The 15,174-nt window shown below is 38.2% G+C and overlaps 2 protein-coding genes across 2 annotated transcripts in view; one reads left to right on the forward strand and one right to left on the reverse strand.

Annotated features, from left to right (window-relative positions):
* Window positions 1-383: 383 nt before the first annotated feature.
* Window positions 384-2,564, reverse strand: cldni (claudin i). The gene is made up of 2 exons (XM_053338545.1): window positions 2,415-2,564; window positions 384-887 (listed from the first exon to the last, which is right to left on the reverse strand). The coding sequence occupies exons 1-2, from the start codon at window positions 2,544-2,546 to the stop codon at window positions 384-386; spliced, it is 636 nt and encodes a 211-aa protein (XP_053194520.1). The 5' UTR covers window positions 2,547-2,564.
* Window positions 2,565-7,346: 4,782 nt separating this feature from the next.
* Window positions 7,347-15,174, forward strand: part of ppp1caa (protein phosphatase 1, catalytic subunit, alpha isozyme a) — a 14,947-nt gene continuing 7,119 nt past the window's right edge. The window contains exons 1-2 of the mRNA XM_053338924.1: window positions 7,347-7,488; window positions 7,719-7,835. Coding sequence (XP_053194899.1) covers window positions 7,781-7,835 — 55 coding nt within the window. The 5' untranslated portion in view covers window positions 7,347-7,488; window positions 7,719-7,780. The remainder of the gene's footprint in view (window positions 7,489-7,718; window positions 7,836-15,174) is intronic.

Genomic DNA, 15,174 nt, shown 5'->3' on the forward strand with positions numbered 1-15,174 from the left:
TATCCGATTATCTATCTATCTATACTAATACACTTTTCACATTTTCATAATCTTTGATGTTATTTGTAGGATTCAAATATCAAGAAAACTAAAGGTATCATGTATAGTCAAAGCAAAAACTGCCCAAATACAACATTATTATTACAAGATGACAAAAAGGTCATAAATTTGATCTATAGCCTAATTTACAGCCTGTATATAATTTGTTTTACATACTTTTATATGCAGTAGCTTATGCATAACCCAGCACCTGAAATTAATACAAAAGAAAAGCCAGTTATCATGAGTGTTCAGTATTTACAGAGACTTTTTTCTAAGTCTTTCACCAACTAAATCACCCTCTAACTCCTTTCTCTCAAACACCAGTCCTTTTGAAATAGGCCCTACACGTAGTTTTTGTTAGGGGCGGTGGCACTGTTGCTGTAGTACTTGGCGGTTCCTCCTGAGCCGCCAGACTTTGGCCTACTGAAGCAGCACAGTAGACCTCCTCCCAGAAGTAGCAGCACGCCAGCTCCCCAACCCACAAAGATAGACGCTCCCAGTTCCCTCTTCTGGGAAGCAGGAATCAGCTGGTTGTTGAATTCTCGCACAACAATGTTGGCGGACCAGCTGACGGGGATGATCACCAGGAGACCGGCCAGCAGCAGGCCAACCCCGGCTGCCAGGCTGATCTTGGGCTTGGCGTCTTCGTTTTCTACGCAGGTGGTGAAGTCAGCGCCGCAGAACAGGATGAGGACGCTGAGGATGCTTAACAAGCAGCTGATGATGGTCATGGCGCGGGCGGCCTGAAGGTCAGAGGCCAACACCAGCAGGGAGTCGTAGCTCTTGCACTGTTGCTGTCCGGTACTCTGTACCACGCACTCCATCCACAGACCCTCCTGACTGCTCTACTCACACACAGACAAAGAGAGAGGACATTTTAGTCATTTCATACAACATACATTTCTAGAATTTAGAAGGAGATGTTATATACTATACTATTGGCAGAGAATTTATGGCATTTTGGCTTTAAAAAAAACACATCATAGACTCTTATATATTACATTACACATTATACATCCATACATAAATTTCAACACTTGCAACGCAGTATTTTAATATCCCAATATCAGTAAATGTCATATCCTCCAGTACTAATAGACAAGTAATGATAAATAAAGTGTGGCTCCTCTTATGGGACTGCAAACCATAAAGAACAACATTTTATAATGAATTGTATTAAACTGGCTAAACAGCACATCCTCCTGCTGATGACCAATATAAAGTCTTAGAGGTCAATATACTTTAAAATTATATTTGAATAAATTATATAAAAACTTTAGTTGGTTAACTGATTCCAATTGAAACTCTAAAGTAGGTATTTGTAATTGCTGTTTTTGAAAATGTGACTAAACTAAGCAATCCTTCAACAACATCAATCACTAAAACAAATTATAAGACATGTTAATCAATTCACTGTACTTTAAAGTATAAAGTTAAATACCAGAACAAAAAGATAATTATCATTTAATATGGAATACAGTTATGAACTGTTTACATAATTAAATGAACAATTGTAATTTAATCAATTTGTGTTGGTCTTTAATTGAATGTGTAACACAGCAGATGTGGACTAAGGAATTGTGGTGTGAGGTTTTTTAATTTCACTATAGGAAGAAAAAAAAGAAAAGCGTGTTATTATATGTTAATATATTTATATACTTAAGATAGAAGAAAATTAGGGTTATCGCTTAATTCTCTGCAATAGGAAGCGATTGTTACCCAGATAGCATGCGAATGTGGGCCACTTGAGGCAATGATCCGGCACTGTAGGCATTCTTCTGGCCCGGACAAAACAGACGTGAACCTAAACTGGCCCATGTAGTAAATGCTACATTTGGGCCAAATATCACAAAACGAATATGGCCCATCTTTGGCCGAAATATGGCAAGTATGGCAATGACTAATCCGGATGTGAGCCTAAAGAGGCCCACATATAAGGAAACATACTTGGCCCACCTTTGTTGAAACATATTTGGGCCAGTCTTGGCCGAACTGGTTTATTTGGTGTGTTTTTGGTCGACATCTGGCATTGTGATGGCTTGGTTATGGCCCACTTTTGGCAAACATGAGCGGACCGCCCAAGTGCCATCATTCCATGCTGTATGTGGTGGGCCGGATGAACATGTCAGGTGTGGGCCAGATATGGGCCAAAAGAATTTTGCTATCTGGGAAGGTATCTAGATCAACTAGCTTTATGTAATTGTGCTTTAGGGTTTTGTATTCAAGAAAATAAATATATTTGATGATACATGCTATCAGTAGATGGCAGAAGACTGTGTGTTGGCCTTAAAGTGGGCGTTTCACATCCCTGCCATAACTTAAAGGATTATTTTTAACAAATTCATAACAAGAGGTTGAAGTTTCGTCATTACCTGCGCAGTCACAATGTTGGATCCTGTGAAAGATGACACTTTCCAGCGAGGGACAACGCAGCATACAATGGTCCCAATCAGGCCGAGGACCCCGAGGGCCACGCAGACAATCTGAACGCCAACATTTCCCATTCTGGAGGGGACAAGAGACAGAGAGAGACAGAGAGAGAAAAGAGGAAAATCAAAGGTGTGAGGAAGATAATTACAGTTGTTTCAGAGCTTCAGTAAATTCCTTGACTTGTACCACAACTTCTTTTTATCTGTCTTTTCCTTTAATCTTTGAATTTGGTTTTAAGTAATCTTCTCCTTGTTTCCCTCCCCTGGTTACAGAGGAGGAGTTGTTCTCAACACCATCCAAGATGTGCTGTAAGTGATATTTATCTTGTGTTACTGTGGTGTTACTCTAACTCTGTGGGTATTTTTTTGTGATCACATAGCTGAAGAAGTACTCAGACGAACACAAATTCCCTCTGACAGGTCTTCACAGGATAATGTGTCTGCGGGCTATGTTTTAAAACAGACTCATGTCTTGACAAGTTCCTAGCTGAACTGGACCACTCCCTCTCATCTTTCTGCACGGAAAATTTGACTTACTAATTATTCGAGGATTACTATCTAATTCTGCAATCAAAATAAGCAATAACAGCAAAATAAGGTGCGAAGAAGAGATCCCATACCGGAAAAAGGGGTAACAATGGCAAATGAAAAGTGATGCTGAGTTTAACTTTTATATAACATTCAAATGATGAAAAGTTGCAATTATCAGTTTAAACAGGTGAAACATGCTCATATTCCTTCTACACATATCCATATTTTGGGTTACAAATGCTTCAATAATAGTCTTTTCATGTGAGGAAGCCTTTTTTTTTTTTAAAGACTATTCTTTGCCATCTGAGAACATTTTATAGCATTTAATGCCAACAAAAACCCAATTTCAGCCACATTGAATTGACCATTAAGCCAGTCAGAGTTAGAGAAGTGGTGTGGATTTAGACCAGGACAAAAATATCATACTTTTATGCATATGTGACCCGCCCCAGATCACAAACTTTCAAAGCAGATTAAACAGTGAAAACTAATCTGATGTGTTTCATCGGATTTAAAATCTTTTATATGTTATCTTTTTCCTGAAAGTTCTGTCATTTTATCCTCAAAATAACTGATAGTTTTGTGTAAATGAGCATACGTGTATGCTTTTTTAATTAAGAGATTCATACAAAGTCTTTTCAAAACCTCCTCTAAAGCAGAGATAAAAAGAACGGCTTCTGAAAAAAAAGGACCTGCTGAGCCTTTTCATCCCTTTTTTCTATCCTGCTCCACTCTCACATCTGTGTTTATTTGCACTTTTTTATGATTTTCTGTTGCTGCTCATAAAAAGGTACTCAGCTAATCCTCAACCAATCCTTTCATCCTGTGTCATTTCAAGCTTCTGCAGAATCATATCTCTTTTCAGAGCTCAGATTGTCCATTTGAAAGAAAGATGGATAAAATAAAGGATGCCTACCTCTTTATTCTGTGTCCTTGAGATGAAAAATGAAAGAAATTGGGTGTTTTCTCCTTGAGGTTCTTCTTGTTTTGAGGATGCTCTTTGCTGTTATGCACAGACTTTGTGATAAGATGGGGTATTTGTAGAGGAATGTGAGGTTTAGGGTGGGGCTGAGATAAAGAAGGGGAGTACACAGGTGGGACTTACCTCAAGACCAGACTGGACTTGTCCCATACGTATGTTTCCCTCTCTTTTTACACCTTAGACCTGCTGTGGAGCTAAAGTAGGCTCTAACAAAATACACCTCAGTGGATGAAACTTTGTTTCTTTCTAGGATTAAGTTTTTATATGGTCAAATAAGTTTAAGCATCAGTCGTCTTTGATCATTGTTGAATTATTGTTTTGCATGGTGGAGACTTTAGTTGAGTCTGTTGTTGGTTGCTAGGGGGAAAAAAGAAAAGGAAATACTTGAGTCATCTGGAAAACATCCCACTTTTCATATGGTCTGAGTCAAATCACCTGTATCTGTACACAGGTGTACACCTACTCCTGTCGAAACTGTGATGACAAATCAAGGCAGACTGATTTAGGAAACCGAGACTTTGTGGGTTTTTGCGTAATATTTTGTGGAGGGTTTCATGGATAATGGGAGGAAAATGAGGCCATGAAGGAGCATGTTGTAAGTGTACCCTCTATTTACACATTCAGAAACACGCAAACAGAGTGACACACTGGTTTTGGATTACATATGTACAAATTTAGATCTGTACTTTCAGGAGTTCATTGATGGGGGAACACCAAATAAGGAAAGGTGTCAACATCAATTAACTCAAACACGTTAATGTTGTTGACATTTTACATGTATATCGACTGTATTTTAGCAGATAGTTAAACTGTAATTCAGTGGCAAAAAACAAATCCATATTCTCAGCAAAAATGAAGATCTATTTCTGCTACCATGCTGTGGCTAACTATTTGGGTTTGATCAGGGTAATTGGATTGGAAACGGAGTAAACAGCATCGTTCTGATCTTTTTGATAAGTCTATTTTACATTTTCTGATCTATGTTATATGTCAAAACAGCTGGTATGTCAGAAAACTTAAATGATTTCAAAACAAATGGAAGATGGTTCCTCACTCTCTGATATCTGTTGTTAGTGAAAAGACCAGCAGGAATTAAAATTATTATTTTTTAAATTGAACATTATCAACTCCACAGATGTTTTGGTGGGTGTCCATTAACCCTAATTGCACCATTCAAACCTACAGATCTTTATTCATACTCTAGTGAGGTAATAGAAGTTATTTATGAATTTGTAGTTGTTGTTTTTTTCCTTTCCATTTTCCACTGTACTGCTGTGTCAATTTCAATTTCTCCCAAGGCGGATCAATAGAGATACATCTTATCTAATCTTTATGAGAATAATGAAGGCCTACATTACAGAGTTAATGTATTTTGATTTCATTGGACTGTACAAGCGTTGCTATTATTGTGTCCACAGTTCAGTCCATCTCCTGTGGGATAAAATAAGATGAGAGATAAGATAAAATAAAATGTATCCCCCTCGAGAGAACTCAAACTGACACAAGTGGTATAGTGTGTGTGTGTGTGTGTGTGTGTGTGTGTGTGTGTGTGTGTGTGTGTGTGTGTGTGTGTGTGTGTGTGTGTGTGTGAGTGTGTGTGTGTGTGTGTGTGTGTGTGTTATTCAAATAAAATAAAATAGAAAATTAAAATTAAATAATATACAATAAACAATCTCTGTGTAAGTAAATCTGCACTATATAGAAGTGCAATGCAGAAGTTTCTGAGGTTATATACATGTGTGCAGTGTTTCAAGGACTTACATAGGAAGGACAGCATCAGTGTTTTTTCAGTGAGAGTGGGAGGTACTGGGAGCTGTGGTGTTGTAGAGTCTGATGGCTAATGGTATGAAAGAGGCCCCCAAGCACTTTGAGGCACATGGCTGGATAATAATATCTTTGAAATGGTCTATACAACTTGAAATACTGACTGTACAAAGGGGATATGGACTGCATTATGGACGAAGAGCTGCAGGGGTTGTGAGTACAGTGCTAAAACTGACCACTATGAGAACAGGAGTTAAGATTAAGATAAGATAAGATTTAGGGGTACCACATTATGGCATAGCTTTTCCCACCTGAGAAAAACACATAACTGCTGTTTTGTAAGTGTTTTTCCTCAATGTATTTTATCTGTGTTACATGTTCCATCCACAGTTTTCATGTATGATGTACAAATGCTGAGGTCGATGTCCTCTCCCAGACACGACAGTCACGTGTGATTTCTTTTGTGTATAGGGTAAAGCCTTTCAATAATAGGGGACTGAACTTTTAAAACTGTAATGCACCGAGATGGAGAACAGTTTCTGACTAAAATTAAATGGCATATTTGATATATTGTCCATCATTTTTTGTGTACATTTGAACTTGTGCAATAAACTAATCTAAGAGGTAATGTATTTTGATTTTATTTGACTGTACAGTTATATTATTCATTTCCTGTGGAGTCCTGTGAGTATTCCTTTCTTTGTATTTTGTGTCTCTGATGTTACTTGATGTCAAAGGACTAAAAGAAAAAGTAAATGATTTAGGTGAAAATTGTGGAAAAAGAGCTCCAGTGACCACTGAATTTGTCATAAAGATTTAGAAAAGGGCTTGAATGAAAGAGTGTCCCCTTTAAAATGATACCAAACACAATATTATTTAATATTGACAAACATCCTGAACATGAGCCTAAACGAAGATATGCACCAGTGTCTAAAATGCTTTTTTTCCAAGTGGGAGGTTAACTTCAACAGCTCATAACTGTAATCCAGCTGTGACTCAGGAAAGGTTATCATACCAAAACATTACAGACATGGATCCTTTCAAAAATTATAACTAACCTTTGCCACCTTGACTGGTACGACAAGTGAAATTGTGGCCTCTGGCCCATTAAACTAAGTTGTTGTTCTTATTATGTCCACAGTCCAGAAGGAGGTAATAATAATAATAATAGCCTAATACATTTTATTTATAAAGCACTTTACAATTCCAAAGGAAAACTCACAGTGCTACAAGACAAACAAAACAAAAACAAAACATAAAACATCAGAAAATAATTAAAATACAAACGACCTATTAAAAATAAATGTTTGTCTCTTGTTAATCCTGTGGGATGAGGTAACGGCAAGGAGTATTTTTAGGTCTGGCCTGAAACGGCAGTTGCAATATTACTACCACTAGATGGCGCACTGCGAGCTCTCATTTGTATCCATTGATGCTATAGTGCACTGCTGGGAGGGGGCGTGGCCTACACGTAAGACGGACCCAGAACGCGCCCAATCGAACGTGACTATCTGGCTTCTAAATTCCACCGCGGACAAATCATCGCTCGAGAATCTTGCGGGGCTCGGTTTGACTCGGCTGCCTACGTCAGACTCTCCGATCACAGAAACGGCCCTGTGTTAAAGTTCCTGGGGGAAGAGTGGAGGGACTCGGACAAACCAAAAAGCTTCAGCTCAGAGGATACATATTTTTACGCCGTTTTCAACCCTGGGAGCAGTATTGCTAAACCAGAAAAACAAGGTTCGTGGAGGGGGAGGGGTTTGGGGGCGTTTAATCTGTTTCATAAGTCTTATATTACATCGCTAACTAGCCGCGGTTCGGTTGTAGCTGCTACGCTAACTAGCATTAGCTCACAGATTGAACGCTGTTTTTAGATTTTTAGCCAAAGCGATATGATTCATGCATTGTGAGTAACTTGATCGTCTCCGTTTCTTTTGTTTTTCCCTTGCTCCTTTTTTAAAAATCTAAAGGTGCAAAAAAACAGAGAAAAACCAAGGTCTCGACTGCCTGAGAACGTCAGAAAATAAAGAAAATGGCGGAGCCGGACAAATTAAACATCGACTCTATAATTCAGCGTCTCCTGGAAGGTGAGCAGGACCAAACCCATCTGTGTAGATACATGCACTTAAAGTAGATTATGTGGCATGTGTTGATTATGGTGGTTAAATGTTTGGCGTGTGTCATATTATATCAGGTAAGTCGAGTTAATGTTGTAGCAGCCCAACATTACTAATGACTGCTTTGCTCCACAGTCAATGGTTAGATTTGGATGATATGCTTGTATTCCTACACATGATTCAGCTACTAATGTTATTTAATCTAGGAGAGATCATTTACAAGCATCTATTTGTGTTTAATTAGAGATATACTGCGAAATCAATGGGCAAATGGGGGAGGAGAGGGATGGTAGTGCAAAAAAAGGGAGGAAAAATCACACGTTTTATGCAAATTACATTTTTGTTATACATCACTGGATTAGGGTTTAAGTTTGTGATTCATGCATAAGCTTTTTTTTCCATCGAGGAGATGTTGCAGTTGAATTTCCTTCTTGTGTCTAGTCTGAACATTTTAATAATGTCATTAGATTGTTACTTAAAGTTCATGTTGTAGCAGCCCTAACATTACTAATGACTGCTTTGCTCCACAGTCGATGGTTAGATTTTGGATGAGAAAGGTTGTATCTCTTACACATGATTCAGCTACTAACGTTATTTAATCTAGGAGAGATCATTTACAACTATATGTGTCTGTTTAATTAGAGATATACTGCGAAATCAAGCGAGGAGAGGGATGGTATGGTAGGACAAATCACAAGTTTAATGCAAATTACATTTCGTCATACATCACTGGATTAGGGTTTATGGTTTGTGATTCATGCAAGAGCTTTTTTCCCATCGAGGAGGTGTTGCAAGACTTCTTGTATGTAGTCTGAACATTTGATAACACTGTGCACGATTGCATTTCAGTATAGAAGTGGTAGTTACTTGTTGATATTTTGCATTTTACCTCTTTTCTTGCCCTCCTTTCCCACACCAGTGCTTCTCAGTTACATGGGTGGCGACTAGCCTGTGTTGTGCTTACTGTTGTTTTTTTGTTTTTTTTTAAAAGGATCTGATTACAAAGTGCAGACACAACCATCAGGCAGAGTGACTTGTTAATGAGGTGTACAAACAAAGATGCTTTGATTGGCACGTTGCTCACTATATAATGTTGTGTTGAGGCTGCAGGGTTTCGGTCGGGCCTTCTCTTTCTGCTGCTGCTGCTGCTGATCTCCTCTCCTGTGTTTGTTATGAAGATATAAGCACAGCAGTGTTTTATTCTCACCTGTTCCCAGTGGGAAAAAAATAACATTTCCATTGTTAGGTTAGCTTTTGAAGATTGATTTCACTATTTTGGGTCCTTTTTTTTGCCAAATTCTTTATCATGTGTGAATGTTTTCTAGTCTTTTAATGAGAGTAAACTCAATATCTTTTGGTTGTGGACTCTTTGATGTCACCTTGAACTTTTGGGGGACACTAATCGAACATTTTCCCCCATTTTCTGATTATTTACGGACCAACAAGCTAACAGATTAGTCGTTAGTAGCAGCACAAATTAGTTAGGAATGGTAGATTTTTTTGTTGTGACTATAAATGGCAGCTACGGTATGTAAAGACTGGCCCTACAAGTGTGACACATACCATTCCTAAGCAGTGGATTTTAAATGTCTGACTGTATACAGTTTGCAGAGACAGATTTGTTATGGTTGGTGCTGTCCGTGTGTGTGTGTGTGTCTATGAGGGAAAACAGGGCTGTTTTATCTGCACATCCACATGATGATTGTGTAACAGGAGCCCGCAGGACATCAAACAGGCGCATAAATCTCTTCAGAATCGACTGTACAGTTCATCTAAAGAGCACAAGAAATAAGGTTGTAACCTCTGTGGTTGTCCTTGCGGGGCAGGTGCAGGTAATTATGTTTGCTTCACACGTAAACCTATGTGTGTGTGTGTGTTTTTTTTGTCCCCCCCCCCCCCCCCTGTGGGAGCGTCGGTATAGAGACAGTTTTGTGTGTGTCACAAGAGGAACATGATGTGCTTTAGTTGGGATGCTTATAGCGTCTGTAAGGTGTAATTCATAACATGCGCCTTTTAGTTACAGGATCAGAACGTGTCTCTGTCCGTAAATGTGGAACGTTTCGGTACAGAGATTTACCCCCCCCCCCCCAACCGCTCCCAGCAGCAAATGAGTGCTTATAAATGAATCTGACCTTTGCCCCTCCTGTTTGTGTGGCTTCTTATATTTATCTATATATATGTATTTATAGGCCCCCGGCTCGATCGGCCTATGTTGAGCTGAGCTGGTGGATGTGATCGGGATTATTGACAAATATGCGTGCGTGAGTGGCAGTCACGGCAACCTGAGGTTTGACTTTGACTGTGAACCCTGACGGCCGCTGGAGTGTTTTTCTACATGGATTGTTATACTTGGGCCGTGATAAGGTTGTCGGCCAAACACAGGAGAAGACAAACAAGCCCGATAGTGGCAGTATTTATATCCTCTTATGTAACTCACAACCTTTTTTTTTTTTTTTTTGGTTGGGTCTGTATTCATGACTTCATTACTGGGAATGACCACTTTTAAAAAAACAACAACTTTTTAATGGCGTATATTGTGTTGATCCACAACAGTAGACTCGACTATAACTGCCTCGCCTGCAGTGCCGCATCAAAAAAAAAAAAAGATTGATAAATTATTCCACACTGTCTCCGACTCTCCGTCTTTCCTGTCTGTCTGTCTGTGTGGAAAAAAAACAACGTAACCCTCCTGCTCTCCAACCGTGTTTTGAGACCAAACCAATTAAACGTGTTTGAGATCGAGAGCCAGTTTCAATTGGATTACCTACATAGATCTAGAGCTGAGTGAACTCTGGGAACATGTTTTTGTGTGTGTGTGTGCGTACGTGTGTGTACGTGTGTGTTGCTAATAGCTGTCTGAAGAGCGTGACATCACATGAGCCCAGCCGGAGCAGCCTACACCGAGTCAGTCAGGAGCGTCGGACCAAACCAACTGTTGATTTTCAGAGCGCTGCCCCCCGCCCCACACGACCCCCGAAACCCCGCCGGCTTTTCTGTTGCCCTGGTCCAGCTCAGCTCTTTGTTTTCAGCTCCCTGATCAGCACACAGCCTCTTTTTTTTTGTCTGTACCCCTCATGATAAGCTCACTGTTTCCCACTGGCTATGTGGCTAACTTTGGAGTAAGCTCTGTCAGGGCTTAGCCTTCTGTAATCCTGGTTTAAAGTGACAAGCAGCGCCGCAGTATTTATACCTACTTTCCCCCCTGTTTAGGACCTCGCTTTTAGTCGTCTCTTCAGGGACAGTCAGTGCCATTTATTTGTTAATTTATTTATTTTTTATGTCCCATTTTATTTGACTTCTACTTCTCTCTCTGTCTCTCCAAATGCTTTACGCAAGCGCTGTTGAAACGGGATTAGTTTGTTTGAGAGATGTTGGGAAGGGAAGTTTTAGGTGTGTGTGTGTAATAAAAATAATGTGATGATATGATATCTTCAAGTTACGGCTTGTTGTTTGGACCAAAGCGTGATCGGCACGCCTGTTTCCACGTCTCTAAAACAATCTGTTATCTTGTCACAATAAATGGGAAGACGCTGTGTTAAAGTAACAGATTCAAATATAGACAGCGAAATATATAAATGTATGTGTGTGTAAATATAAATACATAGAAAGGACAGCAACGTTTCTTTAGATAAACAACAAAATAATAAGCATTCAGTGTTTGAAAGGGTTTAGGATGAATAAACACTTTGCTAAGTGTCTTTTATATGTTCTCTTTTAACCTTTTCTTTTTTCTTTTCTGCTCTGTAGCACTTTGAGATTGTTGAAATGTAAAGTGCAATACAAGTTAAATTTATTATTACTTTTTTTTTATCTTGACACAATTAATGAGAAGTCGACATATAGAGCTGCAACTAATTATTCTTTTCATTATTGATTAATATGTTTATTTTCTCAATTAAGTACTTTAGTAGTTTGGTCCAAAAAATGTTAAGAAAATGGAGAAAATTGTGCTTTTTTTGTCCCGACTAGTAGTCTACAACTTAAAATATTAAGTTTATTGTCATATAGGACAAAAGAAACCAGGAAATATTCACATTTGAGAAGCTGGATATGAAAATCTGACAAAAACATATAATAAATTACCAAAATAGTTTAGGATTAATTTAATAGTTAACAACTCAATAAAAATTATTAACCTGCATCTAGCTGTGAGATTTAGATTCTCATTTAAAGTTTCAAATCTATTTAATACATACAGTGAAACAAAGAGCAAAAGAAATGGAATAAATAACTAATCATAGCTCAGAAACACATGAGAACAATTAAAAAGGCAGCCGTTAAAAAGAAGGACCAGTGCTATACTGATATTTAATTTAATCCACCTTTATCTCAAAGATTTGCTGTTTTTAATTAATGTGTTTTATTTATTTGGATCTTTTAGCTCTGTGATTAACCCAAGAGTCCGTCTCTCTCCTTTATTCATCAAGATTTCAGACACTTAACTACAGTTACGAGAGTTACGAGATGGTAGTTGTTTTTTTAAAATATGGAGCATTGCATTGTGGGATTGTTTGCAGAAGGTAGTGTTCATGGACATTACCGTATTTAAGGGCACTGAAATGTTCCATAGTGGAGATATTTACACACTCAGCGTTCGGACACTCAGATAAAATGGCGGAGGGTAAATGAGTGATTTCAGTCCGGTGTGATAAGTTGTGTAGATGTGATTTTTTTTTTTTTTAAATTGCATTATCAACATTTTTGTGTAGTTAAATAACTGCTCTGATATGTCGAATCAAAGGCTCGCTGTCCGCATGGTTCCAACAAATGAATGAAAACCTGTCACAAATGTTTTCTTCTTCGCTCTTGCACAGTTTTTACCGCAGACTCACAGTTTGGAGGATTATAGCCTCAAAATGATATCATGATATTTTAAGGAAATTTGCAATATTATGACGATACATAGGAAAAAAAAACACTGAACGACCTTTTATCTGTGATTATAGCTTGAAAACAAAATAAAGGGCGTTTTCCATCCTTTTCCAACGAGCTGCTGTCTCTGATGACGGACTGCCTAATTCGAAATGTGGATCTATTGCTTTGATCCATTTACCTCAAGTCAGGGGTTAGCCACTGATCGCAATACCAGTTGATTAAAAAAACTCATTTAACTGTATTTTGCACGTACAAACCAAGGTTATTATAGTTTTGAAATGTTCTTTTTATTTTAATTTAGTTTTTCAGTTTGCTTTTTTATTTCAGTTTAGTTTTAGTTAGTTCAACAAGTGATTTAGTGGTTTTAGTTTAGTTTTATTTTGAAGGAGTTTACTAGTTTTTAGTTTAGTTTTATTTTGAAGGAATTGACTAGTTTTTAGCTTAGGTTTTATTTTGAAGGAATTGACTAGTTTTTAGTTTAGTTTTATTTTGAAGGAGTTGACTAGTTTTTAGTTTTATTTTGAAGGAGTTGACTAGTTTTTAGTTTAGTTTTATTTTGAAGGAGTTGACTAGTTTTAGTTTGGTTTTATTTTGAAGGAATTGACTAGTTTTTAGTTTTGGTTTTATTTTGAAGGAATTGACTAGTTTCAGTTTAGTTTTTATTTAGTTTTAGTTTTTCAGGTATTAAGAGAAAGCCTTGACTTTCTAGTTGAAATTTCCGACTGGGAACTCGACTGGAACGCACCATAAGTCAAATGGTTGCTGTTTACACTACAGAGAGATAAACATGTCTTCTCTACCCTAACCCTCAGACGATGAGAGAGGAGAGAGAGAGAGAGTGTGTAATCTCACTGTCTTTATTTTTATATACTGTTGTGGGGACACTAGTTTTAATGAATGGATTTCTAGCTAACGATGATTAGTTTTATCTACCTTTTGCTCATTTGGTATTTAAAAGCAGCAGCGTAGAAAAAATCCTGAAAATCAATCCTATAAAAAACCATCTGATCTGCTCACATCCAGCCGCCATGACATAAAACCTCAGAGAGACAGTCGGAGGCTCTTCTGTCTCCACGTTAAACTGCCTGACGATACCGTTAAGAAGAGATTCCTTCTCATTAGCAGAGGTTGGTTCCCGCTCGTGTCGGAGCCGCTCCGCCATGAAGCAGCAGCAGCAGCAGCAGCAGCAGCAGCACATGTAGGAATGGGGGCGTGATTGATTTTTGTCGGTGATGCAAAACAAAAACAAAAAAGCAGATACCAAAAAGTCCCGTCAGCAGCAGCAGGAGCAGCGTTGTTGCATAATTAGGCCGCAACACACACACACACACACACACACACACACACACACACACACACACACACACACACACACAGTCACACACACAGTCACAGTAATATAGTCTCATTGCATTGCGTCACGTCCACGCCCGCCGTTGGCATGTCGATGGGTAAATATTTTTGATCTGAATTGCTCTGCTGGAAGTTAAGTCATGTAGCCATACCCATACAAGTCCCACCTTTATTTTATTTTTTTATTTTTTTATAGCATTAAAGCCGTGACAACACATATTTGATGTAATGTGGGATTTTGGAATAAATTTGTCACACGTAGATTGGATTATTTTAATCAAATCTTTTTATCATTATGTGTGACTTCGCTCCGTGTGTGTATGTGAGTGTGTGGAAGTTTAAGGAGAGGTTTGAATTATTTTTATTTTATTCCACATAAAAAGAAGAAGAAATACACAATATGAAGAAATATACATTATACAAGTTTAACATTGAGATTGAGGAAAGAGAACACGCTGCTACTTATTTCTTTACTTTTAGGTAATTATGTTGTGTGTCTCCGCCTTTTATAGATAGATATAGAGAGATAGGTAGGTAGGTAGGTAGGTAGGAAGGTAGGTAGTTAGATAGATAGGTAGGTAGTTAGATAGGTAGGTAGGTAGGTAGATAGGTAGGAAGATAGATAGGTAGGTAGGTAGGAAGGAAGGAAGGAAGGAAGGAAGGTAGATGGGTGGGTGGGTGGGTAGGTAGGTAGGTAGGTAGTTAGTTAGATACTTTATTGTCTCCGAAGGGAAATGTGTCTTGGGCTCTAAGTGCTGAGACCGCCGCCGCCATAGTTAAAAGAATATAAATGTAGTTTATTTATACAGCCCTTTACAACAGTCCTCTCGGTGTACCAACGTGCTTTTATACAGCAGGTAATAAATAAAAAGAGGAATAAATAAAAACAATTAAAAACAATAAAATAACAGTGAAAGCAATAAAATACAACAAAACGAATAAAATAAAATAAAATAGGATAAAAGTGTCATACTACTGGGTGTTAAAAGCCATCCTAAAAAAAAGTAGGTTTTGAGCCTGGACTTGAAGAGGCCCAGGTCAGTAATAGTACGCATCTCGGCGGGGGGCTTATTCCAGAGCC

This window comes from Scomber japonicus, chromosome 18, assembly GCF_027409825.1.
Source record: "Scomber japonicus isolate fScoJap1 chromosome 18, fScoJap1.pri, whole genome shotgun sequence".
In the NCBI taxonomy this organism is placed as follows: domain Eukaryota; kingdom Metazoa; phylum Chordata; class Actinopteri; order Scombriformes; family Scombridae; genus Scomber; species Scomber japonicus.